This window comes from Equus przewalskii, chromosome 6 (genome assembly GCF_037783145.1).
Source record: "Equus przewalskii isolate Varuska chromosome 6, EquPr2, whole genome shotgun sequence".
In the NCBI taxonomy this organism is placed as follows: domain Eukaryota; kingdom Metazoa; phylum Chordata; class Mammalia; order Perissodactyla; family Equidae; genus Equus; species Equus przewalskii.
Genome location: NC_091836.1, coordinates 17,150,667 through 17,165,620, shown reverse-complemented (window position 1 = coordinate 17,165,620; position 14,954 = coordinate 17,150,667). Strand labels below are relative to the sequence as shown.

The window sequence follows — 14,954 nt, the reverse complement described above, 5'->3', positions numbered from 1 at the left end:
AGAAAGCTTCTGTCTGTGAGAGGCTCAGATCCCAGAGTTGAAATTGTTTAAAAAAATGATCTGCAGGTTTTTCTGCATATGCGGATAGTGGAGTTGTTGTGTTTAGACCAGTGGTAGGGCTGCAATGGTTAGGCGCCAAAGGTATTGTAACATTGGTATTAACGAGGTACGTGGAGATGACATAGTGTGTTTAGTTAAGGACTCTGACTTTGGACTTTAGCTACTTGGGATTAGAATTTTGTCATTTCCACTTATGATTTTGGGAAAGTTTCCAGATCTCTCTGAGTCCAGTTTACTCATCTGTAATGGTGAATAATGATAGTGTCTATCTTATATAGTTATTGTGAGGATTAAATGAGAAAATCTTTTAGCACAGAATCTGGAATATAGTAAATAATAATGATGACAATGGCAAATACTTGTCCTTATGATTAAATGTTTTGGGAAGTTTTTTTTTTTTTTTTTTAAAGATTTTATTTTTTTCCTTTTTCTCCCCAAAGCCCCCCGGTACATAGTTGTATATTCTTCGTTGTGGGTCCTTCTAGTTGTGGCATGTGGGACGCTGCCTCAGCGTGGTTTGATGAGCAGTGCCATGTCCGCGCCCAGGATTCGAACTAATGAAACACTGGGCCACCTGCAGCGGAGTGTGCGAACTTAACCACTCGGCCACGGGGCCAGCCCCTTGGGAAGGTTTTATCAACAGTTTTTTGTAATGATTGAGGCGCTATATTTTCAATAAATAATTCATTAACCTTGATTTTTTTCCTTAGAGAAATTTAGGTGGAAAAGTAAGTAGACCATTTGCAGGGTCTATACAAAATTATTTTTAATCTATTTTAGTAATGGGAATATTTGTACAATTTTAAACTTTAGGTGGCACATTTATATATCAGCTTATTTTCATAGCAACCATGTGAAGATAGCAAAGTAGATGTTGTAATTTTATAGCTCAGGAAACTAAGGCTAAGAGTGGCCAGGTAATTTGCCTGTAGTCGTGTGACAGTACTAGAACCCAGGTCTTCCGAGTCCTAGTCCAGGGTTAGTTACTTTAGATTCTTCCTTAGAAGGCTGCATTTGTTCCATGTAGTTTGTAGAAATTCTTGTTTACAAACTCTTTCGATATGTTTTTGTTCTTCCTATAGGTTTTTTCTTCTGTTTTTTTTCTTTTTTTTTTTGCTTCTCGTTTAGAATCTTTTGAGTTGGAAGAAATTTCGCAGGTGGTTTAAATCAACTGCCTTGTTTTACAGATGCAGAAGCAAAGGTTCCAAGAAGTTAATGACTTGCTTAAGATCACAACTATTTAGTAGTAGCAGCAAGACTGAAATCTGGGTCTCCTGTTATTTAATTTATTGCTATTTTTATATTATCCTATCTTCTGAGAAAAATAGGGAATGTATCCTAGATTCATTTGGTTGTATTTTGTCTATAGCAATATAACTTTTAATTATGATGGATGCATATACTTCAGTCTCAATTTTTGACTTATAAAAAACATATTTCAGATATAGGTATACATTAAGTGCTGCATGCCAATGAACTTTCTATAATTATTTGATATACCTTTATCTCAGTATAGAATAGAACAGGGACTGCGACTTAAGTTTTTACTTCCTACTGTGCTTAACAAATTTTAGTTAGTAAATATTCACTGTTTGTTAGATTGAATTTCCTGCTACATGATGCTGTAGGTTGGTATTTTTTGTTTGCTTTTTAAATATTAAATTTGGTGATTTCTCTTGTTAAAGATATTTCATTATTGACATCTCTAATTATAAGATTAATAAGATTATTGAAATAGAACATAAATTCAACTAAAGGTAACATTATTATATAAATATTTCTAAAGTGTGGATTTTACTCATGACTGAATTGGCTAAACATTTTTATTCCTGTTAAATTTTCTTGATAAATGTCAACACAGAGGAATAAAAGCAGTCTTACTTTTTCTCTGAGTTTTTTTTCTTTTTCTAAACTGTGTTAATGGCGATTGTTCAGGAAATTTTCACTATGCTTATCGGCACTTCATCAGTCACAGAACTCTTCGGAATAAAGAATTTAATTATATAGCTGGGACATTAACATTGTAAATTGCAGAGTTAGACTCTAACTTTCTTGGGTAGTTGCATTGTTAATTTTGAACTCATAAACTATGTAAATAAGGGAAAAAAGAGCAAGAGCAAAATAAACTTGAATGAAAAATGAATCATTGAGTTAACTAGAGATTTAGGTTTTGAAGTATAATATATTTTAGACCTGTAAAGAAAGAACACATTATCTTAGAAGAGATTACTAAGTAAAGATAAACGTTGAGATTTAAATGAGGAACTAGAATTAGTTGAGGATTGAAAAATCTGTTTTTTATTTAAGTAAACTTTTTATTGAAGTTTAACACATACACAGAAAAGTACACAAAACATAAGTATACAGACTGATCATTTTCACAAAGTGAAAATGCGTGTAATCAGCACACAGTTTTAGAAACAGAACATTATTAGTATCCCAAAAGCTCCCTTTCTGGTCTTTCTAGTCAATAGCTCTTGCCAGAAAGGTAACCACTATTCTGTTTTCTAGCACGAAAAATGAGTTTTTCCTGGAATCATACACCCTATCCTCTTTTGTTTCCTGCTGCTTTTGTCCACATTTTCAGATTCATTCATGTTGTTGTGTAGAGTTGTAGTTATTCATTCTCATTGCTGTATAGTATCTATTTTAGGAAGATATAATCTATGATATATATGTCTATTTTACTGATGATGAACATTTGGGTTGTTTTCAGGCTAGGATTACTGCAGATTTTTCTGCTGGGAACATTTTTGCACCCGTCTTTTGGGGTCTGTGTGTGCACGTGGTTTGTTGGTTATAGAGCTGGGGTGATGTAAAGCAGTCCTATTCTGGGCAAGGAAAATCAGAGCAGAGTTTTGACTTAAGTTAGATTTCCTCTTTATGCGTATCAAAAGTTTGATGTATGTAGAAGTAAATATAGGCAGCTTAATAATTTTGTTGAAGACATTCAGTTTTTATAGTTGGTAATCACGACTAAAGTAGAATAATTTGGTTTAATATAAATTTCAGCATTATTGTCTATAATTTCCTTATTTGTTCTTTGTACTGTATTTGAGATAGCTTTCCCCCCATGTGTGTATCTTTATTCCTTATTTATTTCTGGGAATGCCCTGCCTATTCTTATCTTTGTTCGTAAAAAACCAGGTCATTTGTTTGAACCTGATTTGTGAAATTTTCCCAGACCTCACGTTTAGAAGTAATCCTTCCTTTTCTCATTTTTCTATAGCTCTATATCTTTTTGTAATCTTTATCACATATTATCTTTATTCTAATTATTTATCCTTTTATCTTCATTCTCTTATATTACGTTTTTTTGAGGATAGCTTTATTTATTTTTTCCTTGCTCAGAGTTATAAAACTCTATACCTTGCATATTTGGGTATTCAGATATATGTTGAATTTAAATGCTGTTATGATTTTTATATGTTCAAGGAATAATATTTTATACTTAAGACGTCTTCATAGAAACAATAAGTATTCTGTCATAACCACATGAAAAGTATAACTGACATTTAATATTGGAATTTAGTTTCAGTGGTAGAAGACGGTGGTTTAAGCTGGCTAAGAAAGTCTTATCAAAGAATGAAAGAACAAGCTGAGAAACAACATAGAAGTTTCGAAGATATTGTAGCTGAAAGATATGGGGTGAGTAGTGGTAGTAAGGAGATATATGTTATTTTCAGAGTTATATGAGAAATTGTCGTTATCTTTGTCAGTGTTTTGTGTGCTGAAACAGTTTTGAATTGGATTGGTATTAAATTTAAAGTATATATACTGTTGAAGCTATTTTCTGCTTTTCATAATTATGCAAACTTATGGAGCATATTTTTATTGACATAATGAATATAAGACTAAAGTACGTAAAATGTAAGTGTGTGTGTTTAATGTAAAAATAATATTTTATCATTGTGAGAAAATTTAAATGGTACAGGAAAGCCTCCATAGTATACCCCTGGAGGTAACCACTGTTGAAATTTTGGTGTATTTCAGTGTATTTGGTTTATTGCAGAGTTTTTGTTATGTTTGAGTTTTGGAATGTAACTTTCTTTTTAAGAATATACTTTTAAAACAGTGGAACCATGCAGCAATACACAATATTTTAGAACCAGCTCCCCCATTCACTGGGTGTGGATAATCTTTCTATTTCAGTAGCTATTGATGTCCTTTTTAAAAATTATTTCCAGAGGAAAGCAGGTTTAGAAAGTAGTAAGGTTTTGAAAACATAGGCAAGCCAAAAAAGAAAAAAAAAAGGAGAGAGAAAACTCATCCTTATTTTTAAGAGTATCTTTAACATTTTAATGTGTATTTTTGCAGATTTTTTTTCTGTTTGTTATATACTTTTAAAATAGTTTCATAAAAGTAGGCTCATAGAATACTTCCTGCTTCTTTCACTTGCTAATATAGACATATTTGGATGCCAGTAAATATAAACATTTTAATGACCTCTTAGTATTTCATCTGTTTATGTGGTTTTACCATTATTTGTTTATTTAATTGCCAGTGAGGGGACTTTATATATTTTTATTTTTTCCCCTATTAAGTAGCACTGTGCTGACCATCTTTGTCCAGTGCATTTTGCATACTTATCTGATTATTTTCTTAAATGAATTATTAAAAATGAAATTGCCGTTTTAAAGGATATAGACATTTGAAGTAAGATATATATTGCCAAATTTCTCTACAGAAAGATTGAACAAATGCTATTCTTATTAGAGTGACTCTTTTATTACATGAGTTTCAACAGTAGGATTATCATTCTTTATAGTCTGTGCTACTGTGATTGGTAAGCAAACTTTTTCTTTGGTTTTATTTTTATACATTTGTTTACTACTGAATTGGAATTAAAAAAATTTTTTCTTGACCATTTGTGTTTTTTAAGTGAATTGATTATTGATAGTATTTACCCATTTTTCCTTTGGGACATTGATTTAAGATCTTTAAGTAAATCTTTTCAAATTTCTTCCTCTTAGTTTCATGTTTGTTTTTTACTTTGTTTATATGTATGTGCTATGGATACATTTTAAATATTTTTACCTGACAAAATCCATCAGGTTGTTTTTTTCTCATGACTTAATTCTCTATTGTAATTCATTGACAAGCTTTCTCCACTCCCCAAATGATAAAAATGTGCACCTATGTTTCCTTTGAGTAGTTGTTCAGTTTTATTTTTTTATGCACATCTTTAATCTTTCTGGAATATGTATTTGTGTATGGTATAAAGTAGATGTTTACCTTTCCTTAAGTCTTTAGATTAGTTGTTTACAATATATTAAATGAATCATTCTTTTCCCACTAATTTGAAATGGCACATTTATTATATATTAAATTGTCTTGTATGGAATGAATCTTTTTTTTTAATTTTTTTTTATTTTTTCCTTTTTTTTTTCTCCCCAAAGCCCCCCAGTACATAGTTGTATATTCTTCCTTGTGGGTCCTTCTGGTTGTGGTATGTGGGACGCTGCCTCAGCATGGTTTGATGAGCAGTGCCATGTCCGCACCCAGGATTCGAACTGACGAAACACTGGGCCGCCTGCAGCAGAGCGCGCGAACTTAACCACTCGACCACGGGGCCAGCCCCGGAATGAATGTGTTTTTTACTCTCAAATCTATTCCGTTAATTTTTCTGTTGTTTCTTAGAATTAGTATCATACTGTTATGATTATTATAGTTTTCAATAACTCATTTAGATAGAGAATGATTATTGAACACCTATTCTGTGGCAGGATAAGTCTTTTATTAGTCATTAAAAAATTGGCTTTTCAGAGTCTGGCTGGTGGCATAGTGGTTAAATCTGCATACTCCACTTTGGCAGCCTAGGGTTCACAGATTTGGATCCCCGGTGTGGACCTACACACCACTCATCAAGCTATGCTGTGGTGGCATTCCACATACAAAGTAGAGGGAGATGGGCACAGATCTTAGCTCAGGGCCAATCTTACTCAGCAAAAAGAGGATTGGTAACTGATGTTAGCTCAGGGCCAATCTTCCTCACCAAAAAAAAAATAAAAAAAAAAACAATTAAAAATTGTCTTTCCTTCTTATGTGCTCATTTATTTTTGTTAAATTTAGAATTATTTTGTCAAGTTCAAGCTCTGCAGAAGAAAACGTTTTTCCAAAATCCATAATAAATTTACAACTCTGAAATTTTGATTTAAATTTAACTAAATGTATAGATACATCAGGGACACTTAATATCTTTATAATGTTGAGAAATCTCATCCTAAAATATTTCTCTAGTCGTATTTATATTCTTAAATGAACTTCTCTGTGTAGTTATTATGTGTGTGTTGTTAAGGTTATTTTTAATTCTTTTTTTAATTGTATATTACATTTTTTTCCCTTATGTTTTCTGACTGGATGTTGGTGATAGTCTGCCAGTTTTCTAAACTCTTGTCATTAAATCTAACTTTTTTTTTAATTGGGTTATCTGGGAAAATTGTTATATGCAAGTGATGATTACTTTTGCTTTTCCCCCCTCACTATTATAGTATTTAAACTTTCTTGTCTTCTTGAGAGAATTTCAGAACTTTGATAAAAGAACTGGAAGTTAGTTTTCTTGTCTTCCTGTGTTTAAATTATGACTTCCTGCATTTAAGATGAAGATTATCATGTTTAAAAAGTATCCTTGCATTCAAAGTTTAGTCAGAGGTGCTTTTTTGTTTGTTTGCTTTTGTTCTTAAGTTAGGAGTGGGTGTCTAATTTTCATGAAATAACTTTTATGGAATCCTTTGAGATGGTGTGATTTTTTTCCTTTTACTTTTTAATGAGATGAATTACTTTAATATATTTTCCAGTGTTGGACCATTCTTGCGTTCTTTGAATGATTCCCAATTTGATCATGGCATTTCCTTTAATATACTAATGAGTTAAATTTGTTAATATTTTATTTTGAATTTGTATCTTTATATATATATGGCCTTTTGTTTTCTTTTTATCTTATTTTTATTGTTTTCATAGTAGGGGTTATTAAATTTATAATTTTAATTGTGAAGTTTTATGTAATTTCTTAATGCTTTGGAACAGTTATAGAGTGAGGCATTTTGACACAGTAGTTAAAAACATTAGCTTTGTAGTCAGATAGTCCTGAATCTCAATATCAGGTTTGTTACTCTTTTGATGTGTGACCTCAGCTTCCTTTTTTTTCTTCTTTTTTGTGGAAGATTGGCCCTGAGCTAACACCTGTTTCCAGTCTTCCTCTTTTTGCTTGAGGAAGATTGTTGCTGAGCTAACACCTCGGCCAGTCTTCCTCTATTTGATGTGGGATGCCCCCACAGCATGGCTTGATGAGGAGTGCTAGGTCTGTGCCTGGGATCCAAACCTGCAACAGTACTGTTATTCTTGTTTTGTAAATGAGGAAACTGAAGCAGACAGAGGTTAAATAACTTAACCAAGATTACATGGTTGATAAGTATATTTGAACCTAGGTATTGTTTCTAAAGCTCACGTAAGTGATGCAAAAAATGTAATATAATAAGCATTGGATAAATTGTGGTAACTGCTGTTTTTGTTGTTTTTATTATTACTATATTTTATTGAATCTAAGGAGCTACTAATTGTAGAGACACCATTATTTCATGTATCACTAAAAAAGGATAAAGCTGCCTATGAGGAATTGTTTTATTTATGAAAGTATTCTCCCCACCACTGCCATCATTTCTATTTTATTCATGGTGTCATTAAGTTTAAGAAACACATTAAACCTGTATTTTTTTTTTCTTTTGAGGAAGTTTAGTGCTGAGCTAACATCTGCTTCCAATCCTCCTCTTTTTGTTGAGGAAGACTGGCCCTGAGCTAACATCCATGCCCATCTTCCTCTACTTTATATGTGGGACACCTGCCACAGCATGGCTTGACAAGTGGTGCCGTGTCCACACCTGGGATCCGAACTGGCAAACCCTGGGCCGCCAAAGTGGAACATACAGAGTTCACTGCTGTGCCACTGGGCCAACGCCTAAACCTGTATTTTTAAAATAATTTTAAAATATGACATGTTATAGATTGTCTCTTCCTAGTCTAAGATGGTAACTTTAGGATATTTTGATCCTCCATCTCACCTGTTAGATTTTATTGAAATTAGTTAAAATTTTAATTCTAGTTTATTGCAAATTAAAAACATATCTTTTATTCTTGACAATTGTACTCAGCTTCACAACTGCAAGAACAATTATTTAGACCTAACCATTATATTTGCCATTTGGTTTATAGCATGCCTTCCTTTTTTCAGAGATCTTTGCCCTTATTCATTTATGGTTTGACTTAATGATCCTGACTAATTTTTCCCCCCGAGTTAGTAAGTGACTTGCTTTCTGATTCCTTGTGATTTTGCAGATGACTTTCTTTTGTCCATACCAGGGAAGGATAGTTGGACTGTGAACTGAATTCTCTATATAGAATTATTGACTTATAATTCTTTTCAAAATTTGATCTTTATTCCTTTATCTTCTAGCACTTAAGTGTTGTAGATGAAAAGTTGATAACGGTCTTACTTTCTGTCCTTTCTAGGTAATATGTTATTTACCTACTCCTATTCATTTCCATGCTCATTACTCCCTCCTTCCCCTGATCCAGTCTTTGTGAATAGTTTTTGTGTGTGTGTGTGAATTTTGAGACTCAGGCATTAGAGTTTTTTTTATGTATGAAGCTTTGTATGCTTCACTGTCTCCCCTCCTCTAAGGCTATTGGATGAGTCCTTCAGATCTGGAAAATTATCTGGGGAAATCTTCTTATGTTATTATTACTTTGTTAGCGTTTTCTTCTATCATCTTTGCTTTTTCTTTCTGGAAGTACTAGTATACATGCATATTAGATTCTTTAGAATTAATTGTCCATGTGTCTTTTTCCCTTATAACTTACATCTATTTACCATCTTTTCCTAAATATAGAGAATTCCCAGGCTAATGCTGAATTGACTAATTTGGGTTCAACATTTTCTGTTTTTCTATTCACTATCTGTGTGTTTTTAAATACACAGTTTTCATTTATAAGTCTTTCTTGTTCTTGATCTGCTCTTTTTTCATGAGAGTCTATTATGTTTTAGCAGTGTAGTAGTCTCTTGAATCTCACTGATAGTTGGAATTATTTAAAAAAAATTTACATCTTTACTGTTTTCTGTATTATATTTTGTTTTAGTGCTAGGTGTTTCGTCTAAGTAGCTTCTCTTGATCTCTCAGATTTTTTTTGTTATTTTAGTAATTTTTCGTTAATTACTCTTTTTTTTTTAAGTTCATTTTAGAGTAGTGTATTAGTTTGCTAGGGCCGCCATAACAAAGTTCCACAGGCTGGGTGGCTTAAACAACAGAAATTTATTTTCTCACAGTTCAGGAGAATAGAAGGCTAAGGTCAAGTTGTCAGTAGGTTTGGTTTCTTCTGAGTCCTCTCTTCTTGGCGTGTAAATGGCTGCCTTCTTGCTGTGTCTTCACGTTGTCTTTTCTCTGTACGTGTGCATTCCTGATACCCATGTGTATCCAACTTTCTGCTTATGAGGACATGGATCAGATTGGATTAGGACCCAGCCTAACGCCCTCTTTTTAACTTAATCATCTCTTTAAAGGCCCTGTCTTCAAGTGCTGTCGTGTTCTGAGGTACTAGTGGTTAGCACTTCAACACATGAATTTTGTGGGGGAGGAGGGGCACAATTCAGCCCATATCAGGTGAGATGATTGCGTGGGTCTTTTTTTTCCCTTTCTTGAGTTTTTCTTTCATTGTGCTGCATGATAGTGTATCATGACACAAGGGCATATAGGGTACAAGTGATTGAGCCTTTTTTAATTTTAGATATCTTGTTTAACTTTTTTCCTTTGTAGTCGATGGAAATATTTCAGTCAAAATTAGAAGACGCTGAAAAAACTGCATCCACAAAAGAAGATTGTAGACGAGAACGGTGGAGGAGACCAACGTATTCAGATAAAGCAGAAGGTAGTCAAGAAAGTAGAAAATCAGACTTGGTGAAATATAATAAAACTTCAAGAGATAGATATAGCACAACAGATATTGCAAACAGTTTCAATAAAGATAAGTTTAGTGGTGATGCGAAAGATAATAGCTCTGGGTCTTCAGAAACGTGTAGAAAACAGTCTCATCCAAGGCAAAATCAAGAATTTTCCTCTCTTGGAAATCTGAGACCTAAATTCTTAAGACCCTCTGATGATGAGGAACTGTCATTTCATTGCAAGGGCAGAAATTTTGAACCACCTAGTTCATCTTCAGCACCAGTCTCTCGGGATTCTATGCATCGTGGTTTTCAGAAACCCACAGAGAACAGTGAGGAAAGTTTACCATCATGGAGCCGATCTGATGGGAGAGAAGGAAACAGCAAACATTCATATCAAAAGCCAAGAGATACCAGTTGCAGTGCTGATGATGGTCCTGTTTCAGAAGACGCGCGAGAAGAATCACAGGATGAAAGCTTGAGAGATGACACTCTGAAAAAAGAACATCTACAGGACACAAAGTCTTCATTTGCTGGGTATTTTGTCATTTGTTTTTTAAACTGATAAATGAATATTAAAGTCCAGAGTATTCAAAGAACTGAACTGCATTTTTAGGACATCAGTTGTTAATTAGATATGAGTTATGATTTCCTGTTTCTTAAATTTGATGGAAGAGATAACATGCACACTTAGCAATTTAGTAGTTTCATTTTATGGATTGCATTTCATTTCACAGTTTTATTTAACAGAAAGAGCTAGAAGAATTCAGTAGCTGTGTTTGCTCAAACTTTGTTGCTTTTTTGCAGTTTAAAAAGCAGTGAGTTAATAATCCTTCCAAATGGATGTGCTACAGGAGATATTTTGGTAGATTTTGTTAGTGCTGTCATATTACTTTCAAAGGAAAATACTCTGCTATTAAGTGTAATCATAATTGTATATATAGCCTGCTGGATTACTGAAGGAAAATATGCTGCCATAGTCCAAATATGAAGTGAAAAAGATAGGTGGAAGATTGTGCAGAGGGAAGCATGGGTTATGGTGGTTGTTTTGCAGAGAAAGAAATAATCACTTTTGACAATTGACAGGTTTTAAAGGTAATGTGAGAGTTTTAAAAGCAAAATATACGTAGGATAGTGGTTGTACCTATAGTGATTAAGAAAATAGGTAGCACTTACTAGTTTTATTATTCTTGTACCTATTGCACTTACATATAGGGCTGGGAAAGTAGAACAAGAAACCCAGGTTGAGTGGGATCATACCTGGGAGAGCTTGATTCAACCATTGACTGGCCCTATTGGAGATAGCCGTAAATAGAAAATAAGTATTCAAAGGATAATGACTAGCTTATTTGAATAATCATTAGGATATGTTAAAAAAAATACCACCAATTGAATGGGACACTAAGGGAAGAAGTTTTAGGAAATGATAGAATTCAGTGATATGTCTGAGTATTGTCATTTGGGGATGTGAGTCTGGTAAATTACTTTTGTTAATGACTCCATCTGAAGCTGTGGATTATAAAGCACAGTGTGTAGCTTCCAGTGGGAGGAGGCTGGCAAATCTGGACTGAGTGATAGGAGCGCCAGGCAGATGAGCTGTGGTTCAAGTCAAGGCTTTGATCTCAGGAAACCAAAGGAGAAATCCAGTCGTATTGACTGGATAAACATGGCAGGGATTAGAGAGTGTCTAAGGCTATATACATATATGGTTCTCCAGGCTTCACCCTGGGTATTCTCGGAGGTAGACTGTTTCCAGGCCCCAGTTGCTAGTGGGATGAAGCCCATATTTCCTGATATCATTAGGGTTGGCTTAGCATTCGGGCAATCTGTGGGTCTTCTGTAACTGCAGCTAAGCAGAGTCTGTGAAACAGTCTTGCACTGTTAGTATTCATTCCATCTGATTCTCTAGTAGCTTCATATTTGTATGTCATATTTAAATTGTAAGCTTCTGATAGATGTACTGCAATATAGGCACTCACTAAAAGCTATATTTTTTGGTCTGAAGACAGTATTCTTTGTTTGCTGTGTTAATTTTAATGTTATAGTGGGTTTGAGGCTTTCCATGAATTCCATGATTGATTGGAGAGGGAAGGAAGAATCTAGGACTTATCCACATATGTGTGAAAGAAAAAATAATTCCTGAGCATGTAAAGTGGTGTAAAGTGAAAGACCAACGTAGGACCTTGAAGAATGCCTATTTTCAGGGGCTAGAAAGATTCAGTGAAGAGTTGTTAGAAGCTGTTAGTTTGTCTGAACATTATCCTGAGTATATGTTGAATTCTTTATACAATGCCAGAATTCTAGAGACCTATAGAAGCAGTGAATTTTAGCACTAGGAAAAAAATCAAAGAACTAATTTTAGAACTAGAAGAAATCACAGTCTGACCCCTGCATTTTCCAGATGTGTAGAGTGAGGCAGCTGAGGTTGTGATGTGCACAGTGTTATGCAACTAGGGTTGCCAGATTTAGCAAATAAAAAGTAAGTCCCTTGCAATATTTGGACATACTTATACTAAAAAAAATTTGTTGTTTATCTGAAATTCAAATTTAACTGGATGTCATGTATTTTCTCTGGCAACTGTTTATAACCCTTAGCCATCTCCTGGGTCTGTGACCTTTTTAAAAGAGATAATATATATATATAATATAATTATATATATATAAAACTTAATACAATATGTATTTAAGTTACGTAGCTTCATAATATATACTGTTCTGAACCTTGTTTTTTCCCAATTGATGCATCTTAAAGATCTTTTTACATCAGCTCATATGTATGTACTTTTTTCATTTTAAAGGCTGTTTAATATTCTATTGTGAGACTTAGATATGAGCTAGTATTTCTCAGTAGTCTCCTGTTGATGGACTTTAGGTTGTTTCCACTTTGATATTCTTATAAACAGTGCTGCAGTGAATAGTTTTGTATATATATCTTTGCACACTATTTAAATTGAACTGTAAAATTCCAAAGAGTGGAAATGTATTTGTATGTTTTGTTGTATTAACCACTTGGCATTCTTACCAGTCATATGAGAATGACTTTTCCTTTACTTCCTTGCCAATAATATTATGAGCTTATTTTAATCTTTTCCATTTACATGGTTGAGAAACATAAATTTTTTCTTTTTTTAAAGATTGGCACCTGAGCTAACATCTGTTGCCAATCTTCTTTTTGTTTCTTTTCTTCTGCTCCCCAAAGCTTCCCGGTACATAGTTGTATATTCTAGTTGTAGGTTCTTCTGGTTGTGCTGTCTGGGATGCTGCCTCAGCATGGCTTGACGAGCAGTGCCATATCCATGCCCAGGATCTGAACTGGCGAAACCCTGGGCTGCTGAAGCAGAGCACGCAAGCTTAACCACTTGGCCATGGGGCCAGCCCCCATAATCTTTTCTTGATTTGCATTTTTTTAAGTATGGGGAACTTGGGCATATTTTTATAAATATTGTTTATTTTTATTTTATTTTTGGTAACTAGTCATATGTTTTGCCTACTCTTTTTATTTTTGTAAGATTAGCCCTGGGCTAACTAACATCTGTGCCCATCTTCCTCTACTTTTTATGTGTGGGATGTCTGCCACCGCATGGCTTGATAAGTGGTATGTAGGTCTGTACTCGGGATCTGAACCCTGGGCTGCCAAAGCGGAGTGTGTGACTGTAACCACTATGCCACAGGGCCGGCCCCTGTTTTGCCTCCTTGTTGAGTGTTTTATTTTTGAGAGCTATTTATAGTTGTCATGTAATGTAAATAATTTTTTCATCATCTGTAGATTTCCTTTTTTCTTCTTTCTTTACTTTCGTGTTTTCATCCGTTCTTTCATTCATTCATGATCAGATTTATCACTCTTTTCCTTGGTCCTTTTTAGGCCTTGCAATTATCTTAAGTAGCCAGTAAACATCCTTCAGTAGTGGCCCCTGTGATAAAGAACTTTAACCTTCTTATTCTTAGAACTGTGTTTGTATATGTTTTTATTTTGTTGGAAAATATATTATCTATGCACTTTCAAAAGTTTGAAACCTAGTGTAGTATGTATTACAAACAAAAACTAATGTGATGTCATTAATTTAGATTTTATAAAGTTAATATCAGGATCTAACCTATTTTATATAATATTTTAACCTTTGGATGTCATTCTTGGCAGTGTTTGCTGTGGTAGCCCAGAAGGACAAGAGAAGGGAAGCCATGTTCTGGAGGCTTTGGCTATAGTCGTGAGATCCTTAGATAGGGGAGAAAATTTGAGAACAGTTGGTAAGAAAAGAATACTTAAAGCAAGGAGATCTGTGAACACTGCCAGCAGGCAAAGAATAATTGCAATATACTCAAGGTTTCTGAAATGTCATTGGCTGGACCTCTTTTAATTACTTCTTCTTAGGGAGTTTTCAGCCAGAGTTGCATGTGCGTTTGTGTGTGTTGTAAAGAGAATACATTTTAATGGGAAAATAAGATTTACTTTTTAGAAATTAATTATAAACAGGATTTCTGAAATACAAAAGTAATCCTGGAAAATGAGAAACAAGTACTTTTATCTTTTGGTAGGATAATTGCAGATGTTATGGTGATGTTTCTTTCAAAACATCTGATCATCTTTATAAACACTTAGGGAAACTAAGGAAGAGTGTGTTCCTTGCTGTTTGCTGCACAGCAGTGTCTTTGCTGTGGTATAAACAAAATAAAATAATGTATTCTTCAGTCATTGTGTGCCCAACAATTCTCAGTGTCTTTATTTGATACTTATTACTGTTCTATTAAGTGTGTTGAAGTATCTGTTAATATTGAAAATACTAGTACGAGATATTCAGAATTCTTGTATATCATCTCATTTATCCTCATTTACTTTCCATCTACTGATAAATAATTTAATTCCTGTTAGAAAACTTCCCCACCTCCTCAACAAAAGATGTGTGGAGTATGAATTTCATGATAATGAAAGTAGCCTCTTTTAATGGTTCCTTGAGATTCCAGTTAT

The 14,954-nt window shown here is 33.8% G+C and overlaps 1 protein-coding gene across 1 annotated transcript in view; it reads left to right on the top strand.

Annotated features, from left to right (window-relative positions):
- The window catches only part of CWF19L2 (CWF19 like cell cycle control factor 2), a 114,998-nt gene that overhangs the window by 29,469 nt on the left and 70,575 nt on the right, over window positions 1-14,954 (top strand). The window contains 2 exon segments of the mRNA XM_070623054.1: window positions 3,593-3,708; window positions 9,867-10,528. Coding sequence (XP_070479155.1) covers window positions 3,593-3,708; window positions 9,867-10,528 — 778 coding nt within the window.